This window comes from Cupressus sempervirens, chromosome 6, assembly GCF_028749045.1.
Source record: "Cupressus sempervirens isolate cs-2001-9-10 chromosome 6, ASM2874904v1, whole genome shotgun sequence".
Classification (NCBI taxonomy): Eukaryota; Viridiplantae; Streptophyta; class Pinopsida; order Cupressales; family Cupressaceae; genus Cupressus; species Cupressus sempervirens.
This window is the reverse complement of record NC_143123.1, coordinates 477,384,393-477,403,912: the sequence shown is the minus strand read 5'-3', so window position 1 is coordinate 477,403,912 and position 19,520 is coordinate 477,384,393. Positions and strand designations below refer to the sequence as shown.

Below are 19,520 nucleotides of genomic sequence, written 5' to 3'. Positions count from 1 at the left end.
AATTGCACTCTCTTGGAGCCTTACATGTTTTAAAATGGATGCATTCTTGGGAAAGAAAGGAAATTGCATTCTCCATGTGCTATTGCATAATTTAAAATGCATACATATAACAACAATGCAAATTGCATTCTCCAGGCTCCATTACATATTTTAAAAACATGTAATATGAAATATGCTTTGAGAAATTTTGGCCTTGGAAGGCAAGATCGTGGACTCTAAATGCATTTACATGTTTTAAAAAGTCAAATCGCACTCTCCCAAGGGCATTACATATTTCAAATAACATATAATTAGCCATTTTCATGTAAATTGCACTCTTGGATGGGCATGATATGTTTTAAAAACTTAGCTTTTATTTGCCTAAGTCCATAAAAGTGCCTTCCTAGTGCAAAATGCACTCTCAAGTGGCAATTACATGTAAAGTGATTTACATGTAATGAGATTTTTCATGGAAAGTGGACTCTTGGAGCCCATTACATGTACTTCTAGTGCAAATCGCACTCTAGGAAGGCATTTACATGTAAACATGTAAAAGACATGTAAGTTGAGTTTGCACAACTTAAAAGACTAATTAAGCATATGTTTAATTGAATTTTGAGGAAATATCACTTAATTGGGTCAAAAATAGTATTTACACTATATAGTTTAATTCATTATGCGCAAATATTATTCAAAAAGCAATATTTAACTTAGATGTTTTCAAATTAAACATAAAGTAACTCAAAAATTAATCAAACTATATAGTTTAATAAAGTCACGTGAAAAATTAAAAAGCAACTCAACTTAAAAATATAACATAAAGTGCTCTATAGTTACTTAAATGATAAAATTAAGTGATAGAGTAACTTTAAAACATAACATAAAGTGAACTTATGTTATATTTTTCAAAAAGTGAATGTCAATATTAAAATATAATATGATATTTTAAATTATACAATTGCATCTGGAGATTCCACCTTTTGGGCACTTAAATGATCATATCTTTTGACTACCAAGTCTGATTAAGCCCTAAGATATACCGAATCAAAGGGAAAACCGAAAGTAATGATTTGAACAAAACCAACCAATAAACACACACTCAACAACGAGAAAAAAGAACGTTAAAGGCTTTAAAAATCAAGCATAGGCTTAAGAAAGAAAAAACAAAAAAGACTTGACGAAAGCCTTCAGTAAAAGAGTTCATTATGTAGATTGGGGTTGATTGATTGATCAATACTAACCAATTAAATAATGAACTAATCTCAGAGAAATGTGAAACTAAGTTGAAAAAGTTTCGTACTATTAGCTGCATTTTGTCACCCAACAATTAGAACGATCGAATAGCTTCATGGAGAACATTCATTATGAATGTTAATCATTTCAAACTAAGATAGCTTACTAAAGACATGAAATATTTAATTAGATTTATTGTGAACTTACCTATTTTCTTGCAATCATTATGGTCCCAAACTAACCCTAAAAGTGGGGATATTACAAAATGGCCGAAACTATCAACCAAATTAGATTCACTTATGGTAAATGCATCAACATTCAGGCAACTAGTAGGTAGCCTCATCTATCCCACTGTCATTAGACCTTACCTCAATTATGTTGTGAGCTACATCTCTTATTGCATGATAGCCCCAAAAGTTGAGCATTGGGTTGCAACAAAGCATGTGCTAATATATGTGAACAAAGATACTAGGCTCATTGGTTACACAGACTTAGATTGCACAAGTTATGTTGATGACAAGATGTTTTCAGTTTGGGAACAAGTGCGGTCAAATGGACCAGCAAGAAATAGCATGTAATGGCTCTTTTCTTGACTGAGGCAGAATATCAAGGAACTATCAAGGCAAACTTGTGAGACAGTTTAGCTTCGAAAAATACTTTCTAACGTGCAAATAATCTGAGTAGGTTGTTCACCCTTGTACTATGACAACCAAAGGGTGTGGAAACTTGACAAAAATCCAATCTTCCATTAGTGCACCAAACATGTTGAGCTTCATATTTCATCCGCAAGCTTGTAGAAAATGGATTTGCTTAGTTGTAGTGTGTTCCAATTGAGGATCAGACTGTAGACATCCTCACCAAGTCTCTAAGCCTGAGCAAGTTCGTATGCTTTAGGGGGCAATTTGGTGTAGTTGATAGAATGACCATTAAGGGAGGGCAATAAAGTAATACTTAATTATTTAAATATCATTCACTGAATCTTAGTAAGTTCAGTTTTCTTTCGGTTGTTTCTATCGTTTGTTTAGATTACGATTGTTTCTTTTCGAAACATCGTCATGTAATTGGCCATAAGTGTAAACCTCAAGTTTCAATAATAAATCACGCAGTTACCTGAACACTCCCGAGAACAATTAGATAATATTATTTTTTAGTTTCTTCAGTTCTCGAGCAGTTGTTAGTTGATAGTAACTTATAGTCTGAAGTCACAAATATCAATTAGATTTTTTACCATTTAAGCTTCAAAATAAAGCGGGACATCACAAAGGGCAAATTTCCTCAATTCACTAACCAAAAAGAAAGTACTGGAAAGCAAAACATATTAGAGTAAATATTTAGATTAATTTGTGTCTAACTGTTTGAGTCTGTGGGGTAGTCAGTTGAGAAGGTAGATCTAAACACACACCATAAGAATAAATGTATAAATAATGTAAAATAAAAATGTTTCCCTTGTATCTTTATTTTTTATCTTCATCCCAACCATGTTTTCAAATTATTGCTAAATTCCAAAAAATATATACATATGAAGATGTTATTAGTTTTCAGTATCAACACTTGCTTTAACTCAACAATTTACAAGAATAAAAGAAAGAGAGAAAAAATTGATGAACTGCACTTTACCAAATAAGGTGGATCTGCCACCACGACTTGATACTTGTGCTGGTAAGTTGAAGGGAAGTCTTCAGGGTGGTTGTAGTCATAAAATATGAAATCTGTTCCATATCTTTCAAATCTTTTGTCAAATTCAAATATGTGTGCCTCAAAATCTGGATTCATCCTCTGCAGTTCATGAGAAGAGCATATCAAAATTCATAAAAATCTGTCAAAATGAATGAAAGAGGCAGACAATAGGCGCGCAAAAAGAAATATAATTGCATCACAATAAAAGTAAAAGTGAAAAAACTAAGGAACACAAGGTCAAAATCTGTTTATAAAAGACTAAATAAATTTAAGACTCTCCAAATAAAAATTAGCCCACAAAAGTATTGGTTCCTGATCATTCTGAATGGCAAAAAGCATTATCCTATGCTTTGTATCCAGTATCCCAACAATAGATTGCAAAGCACTAAACTATAGACATAAACTATCCATTCTGGTATAGGATATATGATACACTTCGACATAGTGATCTTGGATGGATAAAAAACTGAATGATAAGGAGGAAATTTTAACACAATAAACTTTGCTTCATAAAAATTTCCTTTTACAATGATAATGACTAAGATGCTGTTTTACCCATCTGATCTTTACTACAAACATATGACAGTAGCCTCTTTGTTGTCTCCAGCTCTCATCTTGATCAGCTCCATAATTCACCAAAAGGTCCTTCTGTCACAGCTTATTGTACTTAATTCTTAAATTAATAGTTTAACGATAACCACTTTAGCTTTACCCTCCTCTAATTTTACTTTTATTTCTTTGATGATAGATAGGTAGTTGTTTTTCATAACATAAAACACCTTTTTACCCTAGCACTTCTCTAATGTGATTGAGTGTGCAGTTTAGTTCAATTGATCTAGTTTGATCATTAGTGGACACTTATAATTAAATTTTTTTTTTTCCTATTGTAGCTGAAAGTACTTTCTCAGTCTCATAGATGTGCTTTGTCATTTACTGCCATTACTAAAATTTCTATATTCAAAACATCAAACTAGTTCATATTCTATGTGGAAATTACAAGAATACAAAACTAATGCTAGTATTAATTAGTGACAATAAATTAAAAAATAAATGAGCTAAATATGTTACCTGCAACACCCAAATACCATGTCAATAAATAAAACAAAAGGAAACAACAAAGTGCTTAGATTGGTGTGATGTTGAAAAAGAGCTTAGCATATATAGGACAGAGTTCCAGCAGCCTATAGAAACAACACTTCCTCTTTGGCCCTGCTCTCTTTACAAACATTTTCCATTTAACAACAAAACATTCTCTGCTCCAACATTTGAGATGTGTGACAATCCAGATTTATTTCTACAGCAGCATCTGACGAAAGCACATTGCCTCACTAGCTGCCTTAACAGCGCCTCGATACTTTGCTTTTGTGGAGGAGAGTGAGACTGCATGTTGCTTCCTACTAGTTCGGGTGACTGCACCAGATCCCAAACTGAACACATATCCAAAAGTTGATATCTTATCATCAACCAAACCTGCCCGATCTGAATCTGTGAACCCATTGAGTTTGGAATCGTGACTCCTAGTGTAAAGAAGTCCATAATCAGAGGTGCCATTCACATAACGCAGCACATGCTTTGTTGCTACCCAATCATCAACCTTGGGGATTGTCGTGAGTGTGGAATGTAGCTCACTGCAAAACTGAGATCTGGTCTAATGGCACTGAGGTAGATGAGATTGTCCACCAATTGTCTGTAAGTGGTTTCATCAGCAGGAGGAGAATCAGACTTAGCTGACAACATCAGTCCTTTATTCATAGGTGTGGAAGCAAGTTTACAATCCTGCATACAAAACCTGTCAAGCAAGCTCCTGCCGTACTTAGACTGAGAATAAAGATGCTACCATCACTCTGCCAAACCTCAACACCTAAACAATAATGGAGAAGCCCTGAACCTGACATATCAAAATCCTTGCACATATCTTGTTTGATTTCTACAATCAAATGTGTTGAACTGCCAATAATGATCATGTCATCCACATAGACAACAAGAAAGAGAATATCATCACTAGAGCGTATGATATACAGATTATTGTCAGAAGTACAACCCTAAAAACCATGAGCAACCAAATACTAATCATTTTTGATGTAGCACACTCGAGGGGCCTGTTTGAGTCCATAGAGTGCTTTCTTGAGTCTACATACTTAAATGTTCTTTGCCGGGAACCTTGAAACCAAGAGGTTGCATAACATAGACTTCTTTCAAAAACTCACATTGAGGAAGACATTCTTAACATCCATCTGTTGGACTTTCCATCCAAATTGACCTGCAATAGCAAGAAGACAAATTGTACTCATCTTGGCAGTAGGAACAAGTATCCTCATAATCAATGCCTTCTCGGTGTGAACCCTCGAGCACCTAATTTGGCCTTGTATTTATCTAAGGTACCATTTGCACGATACATGACCTTATAGACCCATTTGCAGCTAATGGGTTTCTTCCCTGGGGGAATATCAGAGAGGATCCAAGAGTGATTCTTCATAAGACTCTAGCATTCCGCATCCATAGCATATTCCCACTCTGGAATCCCTTTGGCTTCTTTAAATGTCTGAGGCTCATAAATATCATAAAGGTTAGCCATGGGAGCAAAATTAACTGCATCTGACTGCTTACCCTTATAGATCTACCCTTAATGAGCTCATCAAGACAAAGATCACTGATAGTCTTAGCCCACCATTTAGGCCGAAAAAGTAGATGTGCCAACATCATGAGAAGGAATAACTAGAGCTGGAAGAACTAATGGTGGAGCAAGATCTGCAACAGGTGGAAGATTCACATCATCAGAATACATCACTAAATTCAGATTTTGCATCATCCCTCCCATTAGGTCGACCTAACAAAGGACAAACACCCAAATCAAAGGCCTTCAAAGGTTGATCCTCAAAATTCTGCTTAGACGAGGAAGAGATAAATGCTCCTCCTTCAGCAAAGACAACATCATGACTAGAGATAAGATGATCAATGTCTACATCAATTAGTCGGTAAGCCTTAGGTTGTCACTGTAACCTGTGAACATGAGATTCTGACTCTTGGGATCCATCTTGAAGCGTTGGGCATCTAGAATCCAAACATATGCTAAAGAGCCAAAAACTTTTATATGGTTGATCCTAGGTTTGTGATTAGTCCAACCTTCCTCGGGAGTCTTTCCCTTAGCAACATGTATGGGAGACCTCTTAAGGAGATAGACCACAATAAATTCTGCTTCTCCCCAATATTTCTTAGGAACATAGTATACATTGAGGAAAATAAGACTCCTCCCACTAGACTGTACCTATATGTTGCCCCTACCAATAAAAGTATACTCTTCACCTCTTCCAAAAATTACTGAATCAGCAAAGGGAGAACACTCATTAAACCAATCACGCCTATGAATGAAATGCCCAGAAGCACTAGAATCTATATACCAAGCAAAAGATTTCACATGGTCTGCAGACCTTTTAGCCATGAAGGTATAAAAGGCAGACTCTTTCTACTTTGTGTGCTCAACAATATTGGCTTTAGGTTCAAACTATCCTTGCTTCTGTTGTTCAAAAGCCAACTGATTGAGACAATCCATGAGCAAATGTCCATATTTGTGATAGTAATTACACTGCACCTTCTTCTTAGAAGCATCCTATGACTAATTTTTGCCCTTGTGCTGAGGTAGCTAAGAGTGTTGAGGTTTGCCTTTATCCTTGTGAAAGGACTTTGTTGAAAAGGCATGCTCTGAGGAGGAGGTGGCATTGCTACCAATTTGTTGTCTCCAACGATCCAGTTGCACAAGTTTGGTGCATAACATTGGAAATTTCATATCAACATTAGTAGAAGTAATGTTGAAAGTCTCTATAAAGTGCTCATAAGATTTTGATAGACTCTTTAAGGTGATGACTATCATATCTTCTTTCTCCATTTTTTGACCAATAGCTTCGAGTTGATCCCAAATGTCCTTAATCTTTGTGAGACGCTCTTGTAAAGATATGCATTCATCCATCATAATTGAGAGCAACTAGCTTTTCAGGAAGAAGAGCTCGGCTTTTGTTGGATGTTTCATGCAACTCCTTCAAATGCTGCCATATGTCTATTGCAAACTTCCCAAAAGGGATCTAAGGCAACTGATCATCTATGACAGAGTGCTTGAGAAGCCTGACAACTTCTCAATTCCGATCATCGAACTTATCTATATCTACTTGGACTGTAGTAGGACGAGTCTCTATGCCCAAAACAATTGTCTCAAGTCGATGATATTCAAAGATTGTTAGCATGCACTGCTTCTAAGTGGTATAATTCTTGTCATTGAATCTCTGATTGCCCTCCAACATCAAGTTGGTCTATGATATCATCTTGAATGTTTCCCAATGCTTGAAAAACGGGAAATAAAGAGGCGATAACTCGGGTTCAGAAAAAATACTAATCCCAATGTAGAAACAGAGGCAAATGTAGGTACAGAGTTGACAAAAATGACAAAGTACGACTGGCATGAATTTTGAGAAACTTTATTGGCTAACCTAGAAAAATCTGAAGACAACCAAAAATCCTTGCGGAAAACCCAAAAAGAATTTGAAGGTGAAATTTAAATCCACTAGGACAAAAATTGAGGCCCCAAAAAATGAGGTGCCCAAAAAAATTGCGATTGAACCAATTGAGCTCTTGAGAAACCCACCAAGAATCTACAAATTTCTTTCAAACCAATACGAAAAAAGAGGGTTTCAATTGAAACCCTAATTGGCTGAAAAAGATTGTATGAAGTGTGCAAAAATGGTGGATTTCTATTAAAACGAATAAATCCTAGCTGCAAAAGATCTCAGAGGATTGTATATAAACACTAAGAGGCGTTAAAAATCAACCAAAAATGGGTCAAAGAACTCAGAGGAATCTCCTCCAAAAGAAATATCATTGCAGGAAAAAAACAATTGCAGGGAATTTTAATGGCATTGCATCAACTGACGAAAGCCAAATAGCATGAGTTGCAAGGAAGAGAGACATAGATTGCAAAAAAGGTTCTGCCCAGTAAAGACTGGAGTCCCAATAGCAACGACTAACTTCGCAAGACCCGAAATACAAGAATAAAAATATACAAATTGCAAAGGAAAGGCCACCTGTGCAACGGGCAAAGGTTCTGTAAAAAAATTCTCCATGGTCCTTAAAAGAAAAATGGCACCTTGCATAAAACAAATGCATGTGCCCTCGAAACGCCACTTGCAGATAAAAATGGCCACAAGATTTTTAGAAGAAAACTCTAGTCCGGTTTTAATGGAGAGCAAGATCCCAAAAGAAATTCAAAAAAATTTAATGAGCAAAACCTTTTAAATGAAATTGTTAAAAATTGAAAAAAGACTATGCTCTAATACCATATTACGAAAAGTACTTGGTAAAAAAATTGATGTATTCACAATGGATCAAAGAGGTAATTATAAAGAATTTATAAATGTACAAAATAGAAAGTTTCTAATAAGTAACTTAGGAAGATCGTAGAAACAATCTTATCTACAAATAATTGAATATATTACATAATTGACCATTAAAGTAATATTAATATTCTAATATATATTAATTGATTGTCACTCAGGAGCAACTTCTTTGCATAAAACAATAGGGATATATGCTTTATTGTCTAAGATCCTTGTACGCCTCCCTCAATGCTTCTTATCTCAATATCCCAAAGAGAAAGAATAACAAGGTTATGAAAGATCAAACAAACGCAGCCTATCTTTTACTGAAAGTGCTCTATATGGATTCCAAAATGACTACTCAATTGTTATTGTCATGTACAAAATAGAAATGTGAACAAAAAATTAGATTAAGATGTAGGTATAGTTGAGGAATCAAGTTCTGAACAACCAAGGCAAGGAAAATGCATAGCAGTGAAAGCTTTTTGGGGAAAAAATCCGCAAAGCAAAAGTATGTGATTTTTTGAAAAAATCAAGAAAAAATGGGGAAATTTTTAGAATTTTAAAAGACCGCAAAAAGTGTAAAAAAAAGAGATAAAATTACTTTTTTATTTAAAGGCATTTCCATAACATAGATGTATAGAAATATAGAGTTTGAACCAATCAATTGTCGAAAAATAGACTCTTTTTGTTTATATTCATATCATTGATTACATCGCATTGCACAAAGCATACTTCATAGTGCATAAAATGATAACTTGATGGTAATAGTAAGTACAAAGTTCCAAAAACTCAAATGCAGCCAATAACTACTGCGACTAAAGTTAGGCTATGTTAGAGGGTGGAGGCCCTAATGATGAAGCTCCTAGACAAGAGCCTCTCCTAACTCATTCAAACTCAAATGCAGCCAATAACTGTTGCAACTAAAAATAGGCTATGCTAGAGGGTGGAGGCCCTAATGATGAAGCTCCTAGACAAGAGCCTCTCCTAACTCATTCAAGATCATGAGGATTCATGTTGTCCTTTTAGAATCTCAAAATCTTTAGGCTCAAAAAGTTCATCAACAACAACAATCCGCTCAAACTTTATAACGATCTCATCTTGGTCAATTTGCTTGTCATCCTCAATAGTTCCTATTTTGCCATAAGTAGAAATTAGTCTTTGCCTTACAAGTGAAAAACATAATGAATATGATTTTAATTGATAGCAAGTATATAAAAATTCTAACCATGAGCTTTCTTTAGCTTTAAGAAGAGATTGTGGTGAACAAACACCAACTTGTTATCCCATAGTTCAAAATATCATTATCGGCAACTTATTGCCAAGGGTGAAAAAAAGATATCAGCAAATATCAAAGACAAGTCAAAAACTTCTCGAGAAAATATCGGAATTACAAAAAATTGATTAAATTTAATTAGAAATGCTTCTTCTTTTTTTCAAAATTCAATAAGGAAATGCATCTAATGAGTTGGTAAATGAGTAAACAAACCAAACAAGCTGATCTAGATATATATAAACGCAAATAGGATACAAAATTGCTTCCCCATGTGGAATGTTGATGGCTCGTAGCCATAGTCTGATAGTCTAAACTCTAAAGCAAACTAAAAATAGAAAATTGTCTTTGTAAAACTATAAGCAAATGTAAGTGTCAAGTACAATATCACAATAGTCTACATCTTCCTCTTCTCCTTCCCAGCAGCTCTAGTAAAAACTATTGGAGTGGGAGGGGCTCTAGCCCTAGAAGTCCATTGTGGTTGTGGTTGCGGTTGTGGTTGTGGCTAATAGCTATGGCTTTGGTTGTGGTTGTGGATGTGGCTATGACTTGACTTCCATCCTAGATGTAGATGTTGTTGACAGTGGCAATGACTAGTTGGTCCTAACTCTACCATTCTTATGAACAACTTAAGGGTATGACAAGGTCATGGAGGTGTTTTTTTGCTAACTTGTTCCTCTTCTTTGTGTGAATGGCCTCGAATAAGCTCCAATTACGCTCACGAATTGATTGAGCTATAAGGCTGACAGAGATGCAAAGAGCAAGTTTTTGCAGAATTTAGGACATTCCACCCAAATTTTGCCACCAAGCGTCTACAAGATAAATATTAAAGAGTTAGAACGCAAGGTGAAAACATAATTTATTCACTTAGTTTTTATCTGCTTATCATGCATGTGAAAGACTAACAATCCAAATATTGTACCTCAAAGGTGAAAACATTATTTACTAACTTAGTTTTTATCTGCTTATCATGCATGTGAAAGACTCCAACAATCCAAATATTGTACTTGGGGTGTTAGAGTGTTCCTTCCTCTCCTTGATAAGTCTGAGGACAATAGCTTGCCCATTGTATTTTGGTACACTTCCATCTTGACCACAATGAGGTCTCTCACAACCTCGGGTACCATCCTCTACATGCAACTAGTAAGGCCCTCCATGACCTCTCTATTAGGATCCCTATAGGACGGAGAGAAGTGGAAACAAGGGCTAAGGAAGTACGCCGCCGCATGAATGGGTTAGTGGTGTCGATTGTTCCACCTCCTATAAATAATAACCAGTATGGGGCCAAATTTGAGGTTGTTGCCCTTGTAGTAATTTTTGGTAGCCTCTTTGCCCCTATCGATGGCATCATAAAGATACCCCATTGAGGTTTGATCCCCATCTACCAAGCGTAGAACACTAACCAAGGGCTTTGTTACCTACAATTCAAAAGTAGGAAAAGTGTTATTGTTTTTAGTAGCTTCAGTCAAATAAACCTATGAGCCTAAACTATTGAAGATATTATATATATTTAATTAATATCATGTAAGATGTAATAAATACATATAGAGAGAGAGAGAGAGAGAGAGAAATTAATATAATAAAGATTCATAGAAATTAGTTATACAAATATATATATATATATATATATATATATATATATATTACTATAAAATTATAATTATCATTATATTAATTACATAATAATGAATAGACATCGTTGCCTTTGGAAAACACAATAGACATGTCCCATGAAGGGACATGTCTCTTCTTGGCTCGTTCTCAATATTAATACAAGAGATCGTTGCCTTTGGAAAACACATACTTTACAAGCAACCCATGAAGGGACATGTCTCTTCTTGACTCATTCTCAATATTAATACAAGAGATCGTTGCCTTTGGAAAACACATGCTTTACAAGCAGTGCTAATACAATTGGAGCAATCCTAAAATTCAACATGGTATCAAAGCCAGGCTTCAAATGGAGAATAGAGAACATCATAGACGTCTGAAATATCAATTGACTAAATTTAACAGAGTTCAAGCAAGTCTTTACTAAGGCCTCATGCGAAATGGACGGTGTAGATGATTCAATCATTGAGGAATTCCTTAGCAAGTTGGAATTGATAGAAGCCCAATAGCTTCTGGCAATGACATGGAGCATCCGCAACAAAAGGTGAGATAAGTAGTTGTCCTTGATCAAACGTCTAGGATGGAGCCAAGCACGGCTAGTACCATTGCAATCGTTGGTGTCGTTCATGACAAAGTGGTAACTGCATAGCACGTTGATGTGCCAATTTTCTTACTACAGTGCCCATGGAGTTTTTCTGCTGCTAGGTAATACAGGATATGACAAATGTATTGTTCCTACTGACATGAACCTTATCATAGATGATGCTTTTCGTGAGTTCATTGAGAAGTAAGATGCTCAAGATTTTTAGGCTAGACAAATAATGATTGTGTCTTAATGAAATGGTTTTGAAGTGGAGATAATGTTGAAGGAGCACACCAAAGAAGTTGCTTTTGTGGATTTCCCTGATCATGTCAATTATGAAGAGCCTCGCAGGCAGTAGAAAGAGTTATTCATTGTTGTCAAAGATGTGGCGATGATGAGAATAGCGACTGCATTTGGAGCAGTGGCAGAATTGCAAAAGCATTGTGAATGCAATAGCACAAGTAGTCACACAAGAGGGCATCAATTTTCTGTAGGCTAGATCGGCTTTTAAATTGCAAAGGATATTGTGAATACTGAAAATGTATATTGAAACAATCATATTAAAAGGCGCAAGCTCAGTGATTGGACTGATTGAATAAATAAATAGAACAATGTGAAAGGAACACCGAAATGGGAAATCACATGGGCTGACTTGTTAATGCCTATCACAAAATTCATGGGTCAAATATAATAAAAGGGTGACAGAATTCTATATTACCAAAGCTGGCAACTTTATACACATTTTATTAAAAGGGGACCCAGCGCAAGAGCAAAGTATTAATGGAAAGAGGATTGAATATATAAAGAAGGGGTCATCCAACATGAACAATTAAAGAAGACTTTCCTCGATAGTTCCCATATCAAGCAAATAAAGATGGACCCACCACAAGCATGATGCAGTAATAAGATGGGATTAAGAAATATGAAAGAACATGGCCTCTATCATTGAGGAAATAAGTGTCATATCCCCATTTTAAGATATAATTTTAATAATTATTAGATAATACAACATTATTAAATAAATAATAAAGTTATATTAAAACTAATATTAAAATATAAAACAAGAAAATAATATTTATTTAATCTATATTATTAATAAAATAATATTTAGTATGATATTTTAAATAATTAAAAAATAATAAAATTTCAATGAGTAAAGAAATAAATAAAATTAAATACAGGAGACAATATTGTAGAAAGTATGTTAACTTTCTAAATATAATTTAATAATAAATAAAATAAACACAAATAAGTAAGTAAATAAATAATATAACATAGAATAATATAAATTAACTAAATCTAATAAAAAGTCAAGAGATGTTTAACATATAGACATGACTCCTTAAAATTAAGATATAAAAGAGAGGAGAGTTTCTTTTAGAGAGGAAAAAAAAGAAAAAGGAAGAGAAGAGGAGAGGAGTTCAAAAAGGAAAAATGGAATAGGAAAGTACTATGAAGAAAATAAGGAAGATAAGATAAGATAAGATAAGATAATGATATTAATGTCCAACAAAAGACCAAAAAGAGGTCTATGGGACTGAAAAATCACAACAAAGCAAGGCTGAAACCAGCAGGAGCACACAAAGGTGTCTGAAGAAAAGCAACAACAACAAACAAATACAAGCAACAGAAAGCACTAGGAGTCTTTCTTGGGTGAGAAGAAATCAGTCATAGAATGATACACGTGTCGATGCGTAGAGGTACTACACTGTCTCCGACCTGTCCCAGAAGAGTGTTGCTGGTGCCTATAAGCAGAACGGGATCTGACGCATTTAGAAAGATCACTAGGCCGAATAGAGCTAGAGGGCCTTTTCACACCACGCAAAGGTGTAAAAAAGGCAGTAATGAGCTGAGTAGATGAGTGCTGGTGTGGAAATAGAGTCTGAATCATGTTATCCTGGAGCATAGTGGCCTCACGCAGATACAGTGCAAGGCATCTCTGATCATAATAGCTGAAGAAATCATAGAGAGAGAAGCACTCTCTGAACAAACAAAAGAACCTCCTTCTGATCTCATAATAAATAGGGCATCGAAAAAGAAGTGAGCCTCATCCTCCACCTCCCCTAAAGAACAAAACAAACAAGTCCGCTCCTCCCTGTCAATATGATGATCCAACTGAGCCCGAAGACGGTGGGAACCAACTCTGAAAGAACCTAAAGAGATCCGCAGGGCATGAGACCAGCGCCGTGAAAAATAGCTAGGTCGGGCAATAATCCCATCTGAGATCTCCAAAAAGTGTCGCATAAAACGACATCCGTGGGCGTAATCCACCAGGAGGGTTAACCCAGGTAGCAGTAATGTAACATCTATAAATATCAAGACGAACATGCTCATTCAACTCCTGCCGAGAAGGGAGAAGATGAGCACGGGCATCTAAAGAAAACTGAAAAGGGGGGAGACGATCAATATCAATCCCAATCGAACGAAGCAAAGAAGAGACTTGTGCATACCAACACCGCGCACGAGCACCAGACTCAGCAGCCGCCATGGAAACCGAAAAGCAATAAGCTAAATAGGAGTAACGATCACGGTCTCCAACCATATCAGCAAACCCACGAAGGCGATGAAGAAACCAAACTAAGTCAAAAATGGCTGCAAGTCTAAAAGGATGAGCCCCGAACTCAGCAAGAATGATACCATGAGGAGTAGATCTATGACATCTGATAATGCGCCGCAAGAACAAAGTTTGGACCCGCTCAATCGAGGCCCAATCAGAGCTAAGGAGAGGACCCCAAACCACAGAACCATAAAGAACAGACGGTCGAACAAGAGAATCTAGGAGAGATAGCTTAGACGAAGTATCCTGAAAATGATGTCTGAAGCACTGTTTCTCAAGCAAAGCAAGAGAACCCATGCCCTTATTCACTCTGGGCTAAATAGCAGGTCTCATGCTAAAACGCGGTTCGGAAAACATTACACCTAGATACAAATAAGATGAAGTAATCTCAATCTCTTGGGCCCGAAATGTGAAGTGAAGATGAGAGGTCTTTAAACAATTAAAGACCATGATCCGAGTCTTACCCAAGTTAACCACCAACTGTCTCTGATCACAAAATAAAGCCAATCTATCAAGAAGTCTTTATAACCTGTCAGGAGAGGAAGCAAGGAGAACAATATCATCCGCAAAGAGAAGGATCGAGATCAGAGCCTGATGAAGATAACAACCTTCACCCGAGAGCGAAGACTCCAAGAGGAAGTTCTCCAGCTCATCAATATATAACCCAAATAAAGTAGGAGAGAGAGGACAACCCTGCTTAACCCCAATAGTACAATGGATCGGATCTGAGAAGCCAACAGGAGTCTGAAATCTGCCGACCACAGTCTCATATAATCTCATAATAGCAATACGTATCATCTCGGAAATACCGATCTCCCTAAGTCTCTCAAACAGAGCCACCCTAGGAACAGAATCAAAAGCTTTGCAAAAATCAACAAAGCAACAGTATACCTTTTTCGATCTGTATCTGGCCTCCTCAATAATAGCCCGTAGCGTGAAAATGTGGTCCATAGTCTGATAATCCGTCCGAAAGCCCGCCTGTCCTCTAGCCCTACAACCAATCCTGTCAAGCTCTGCTAATAGCATAGTATTAAAAGCAGTAGCATACAGTTTGGCAAAAGTGTGCCCAATCATGATGGTTCTGTAGTTCCTCGGATCAGAGACAGGCCCGGTCTTGTGAATGGGATGAATCAAGTGCCTAGACCAGGAAGCCGGAAACCCAGTGTGAATCACTCTATTAAAAAGAATAGAGAGATAGGGACCCAGAATTGAGGCACCGAACTTGAAAAGCTCAGCCTAAAAACCTTCCTCATCAGCAGCTCTACTACATTTCATGGATCTGATAGCCTCATAAATGTGGGAAGGGGTGAAAAGGCGAACGAAAGGAGGCGAGGGGGGGTGAATGGAAAGTTGCCCAGGAATATCATAAAGAGCCATGGTATGCAACGCAAGGGAGTGAAAGTCAAGGGTGGAAGGCAAAGGGGGATGACGGGGGAAAAGAGTACGCCAAAAGAGTTGGGGATTGCTAACCAATGTGGAACAAAGTGACTTACACTTTGAGGCAGTGAAGTTACGCTTCTTACTCCGAAGCAAGCGGAGATAAGACGAGCGAATACTGGCCAAGTCAGTGGAGTGAGCCTCAAAAGCAGAGCGCATAGCACGATGAAAGGATTTGCAATCTGAATCAAACCACTGGTTCATGGGGCAAGTATTACGACGCTTGCTACAAAGGAGCAAGGGAGGGCGGTGAGGGATGGAAAGGGTGGCAGACTTAAGAATAGCTGATGCGAGTAAGTCAAACATGGGGGTGGCCTCGAACGAGTCAGAGAACCCCGAAGGACTGAGGAGTTTGGAAAGATGAGCGGAGAAGAGGTCACAGTCACCATCAATGAAATGGAAGCGAATGGGCAAGTGAGCGGTAATAGAAGAATGATGAGGTGACATGAGTGAGGGCGCAGAAAAAGGAGAGAGGCTACAATGAATGCTAAGGAGAGAGTGATCTGCAAGAGGAAGGCGCAAGATGGTGAAATTACGAAAACACGGGATGGAGGAGGGATAGGCAAGAACATAATCCACGACACTAGCACCACCACCATGAGGCCAACAAGTGAAGATCTCAGAACCAGGGAAGCAAGAGAGGCCATTCAGGATCACCAAACCAGAAGACTCACAAAACCGCAGCAAATGTCTACCATACACGGATAACGGCCCAAGAGCATCCTCAGAAAGTCTATGAAGCCCTAAAGAAGTAGGATCAATCTCAGTGGAGCACAAGGGGTCAGAGCGACGATCGTAAAGTGGAGTCTGTAGTGCTTTGGTTCTCGCATTGAAATCCCCAAGAATAATAATGTCCCCTAAAGCAATAAACTGAGAGATAGTCTCGCAAAGATCAATAAAAGGATCACCGTCATCGGTACCATGAATAGCATAGTGAGATACAACCAGTGGAAAGTAGTAAGCAGCCAAGTAGATATCCCTCTGATGATAACACTTACGATCAATACGGACCCACATAAATCTGGCAAACAAATCTGAGTGTACGATAGAAGTGCTACTGAAAATATCATCCTTAATCAAACAGGCCACACCCCCTGAACCCTGCACACCACCTGAAACACGAACCTCCTCCCTAAAAACGGATAACCACTGGAAACCTGTGACACCTAGCAGAGGACGCACAGGACTCTCGTGAGTCTCTGATATGACAAGAATATTGGCGGAGCCCACAGCATCAAGAAGAAGACCAGGTAAGGACCATAAAGATCCATTACCATTCCAGCAGTTAACAAGAAGGGAGCAAGTGGGGGCCTCACTCTTGTTCGACTGCTGGTGGGACCATCATTTGGCCTTGGGGGCCTGCCTCTTTTCCCAACCACTTGGGGAGGAATCTCTAATAACAGCTCTCAAATTTCTGATAACAGCCCATTTACCATCCTGCCTAACTTTAGCAACAATACCACGAGCATGTTTGAGCTCTGCAACCTGGGACTTCGTGAGATCTTCATCCAAGAAGATCTTCGAAGGAAGGGAAAACAACTTCCTCTTAGCACGAAGAGTCTGAAGCCTGTCTGCAAGTGAAAAGAATCTGATAAAAAGGACCTCGCCCTGTCCAAACCAACACCTATCCAACGTAATCTCGGTAAGACCAAGTTGATCACAGAGGAAAGAGCGTCCCGCTGCGAGAGGATCATGGGTAGAGGGGAGTCCACGAACCCGTAGATTGAGCTCACGGACCCGCCTCACACGCTCATCCTCAATCTTACCTTGCACCATTTTATCAATATTGGCCAGAGGTTGAGAAGTTGTGTTACTACAAAGAGAGGCCCATGTCTTGACTTTTTGTTCCGTATCAGAAATAAGAGAGGAGTGTTTAGCTGCTATGATGGATTGTTGTTCTTTAATGGCATCAAGACCCTCCAATTGTGTGATGATAGAACTGATATTAACTTGCAAACCTGTTGTCTCCTTAGCAAAAGTATCTGAGAAACATTGAAACCGAGCCGTATTAGAGGTGGTGGCACCCTTAAGTTCGGAAATGGTAATACTAAGGGAGGAAACCTGTTCTCTCAACTTAACATTGTCGGATTCAAGTTTTGCAATTCTGTCACACAACCTCCTTTGGTAAGTGTTGATCTGCTGGCTCTGAGTTGAGTCTGATTCCATACAGTCTGCCATAATAGACAAGGAGCAGAATCACAGCCAATTGCCAGTATTTTGGAAATGTGCATTGAATGCTGAAGTGGTTCGAACTGGATTCACACTGTATGCAGACCCGAAGTCCTCTATATTCAACTCAGACTTGGTAAATAAGCTCAGTAACTAGTGACTTTCTGAAAAGGATTTGTATTATGAAAGGGTGCGACTCTTGAAAAAAAAAAAGGTAAGAAAGGTATGTTTATGAATTATATTTGTTTAATTATCTTTATAAATTTATTTATGAACCATACTTGTGGATAATATTGTGTTAGCTCATGGGGTTAACACCATGGATATTAATGAGACTCGAAGCATGGAGCATGTGAAATATTTAAGATCTCCATTGTCCGCCATGGCCAAGAATTAATGTTACTCGTAGCATGGAGCATGCAAGATATTTAAAATCTACATTGTCTGCCATGGCCGAGAATCAATGTTACTTGTAGCATGGAGCATGCGAGATATTTAAGATCTCCATTGTCTGACATGGTCGAGTGTCAATATCGTAGCATGGAGCATGTGAGATATTTAAGATCTCCATAGTCTGCCATGGCCGATAATCGACCTACCAGAATATTTTGAAGTTGTCAACATATGCATATGTGAGTAGCCTTGGATAAAAGATGCCAATCCGAGAAGAATCTTAAGGGGTGCGCTCCCGAGAAGACGGCAAGGTAGCTATGAGCTAGGAAGCCCGACTTGGAGACGTCCTTAAGATTGGGGTTAAATTAGAGGGTAGAGTAATATAGTTAGTTTTATTATTATTGTGATTCTAACATTTATTTTGCACGTATTACTTGTCCCTAACCCACCCTATTAGTAAGGACATTACAATAAGGGAGCACTAACAAGGGGAGCTGAACTAGTATTCGCTCGAGAATGGATTTTCTTTGAACTTCTTGAGTTATTGAAAGCACATAAGAAGAGTATTCAAAGGGCAAATGATGGATCAATACAAGAATTCAAAGAGTAAATGTACACAAGAACTTGAACTTTAGAGGGAGTATTGATATTAGCATCAAGAGGACAAACCAACATGTATAAAAGATTGCATCAAGGATGTTGTTGTGCAGATAAGTATTTTTCTTAAGTGTTACATTTATCTACTCATTGTGTTCTCTCTCTTATTCTTATTTCTATACGTACTATAAGAGATATTTTCCTTGATCTTTTCCTTTCTCTCCGAGGATATTCTTGCAAGAGAACGAAAATTGTTATCAAATTCAGAGGGAGTCTGACACTTCATCAAAAGTAACATTTGATGAGGTTCTTAGAAGATTGATATTTAGAGGGAGTCTAAAAATCCATATGTGTAACTGCATGATTTTAATGGGCCTGTGTTGTGTGAACATCATGAGGAAGTGACGACTTCCAAATGATAATCACTTGTATTTGTAGAAGTCATTGAAAGGTGACAATCTTACAATAACTTAATCTTCTCTTATGATGGATATCTTATGATATCTAAGCAGATGATAGATTATATCTCACATGGTGTATTAAGTTCCTTAAACAAACCATGAATGTTCCTATGGTAAGTATCGTTGAGGATATAAATGCACATACCTTATGAACATTTTTTGAATACTTAGTGAATGTCATGCAACTTGA

At 37.5% G+C, this 19,520-nt stretch overlaps 1 protein-coding gene across 1 annotated transcript in view; it reads right to left on the bottom strand.

Moving 5' to 3' along the window:
- Positions 1-19,520, bottom strand: part of LOC149553115 (nucleic acid binding / methyltransferase) — a 115,517-nt gene that overhangs the window by 62,692 nt on the left and 33,305 nt on the right. Inside the window, exon 2 of the mRNA XM_089788630.1 lies at positions 2,830-2,988. Within this exon, the coding sequence (XP_089644756.1) occupies positions 2,830-2,988 (159 nt within the window). The remainder of the gene's footprint in view (positions 1-2,829; positions 2,989-19,520) is intronic.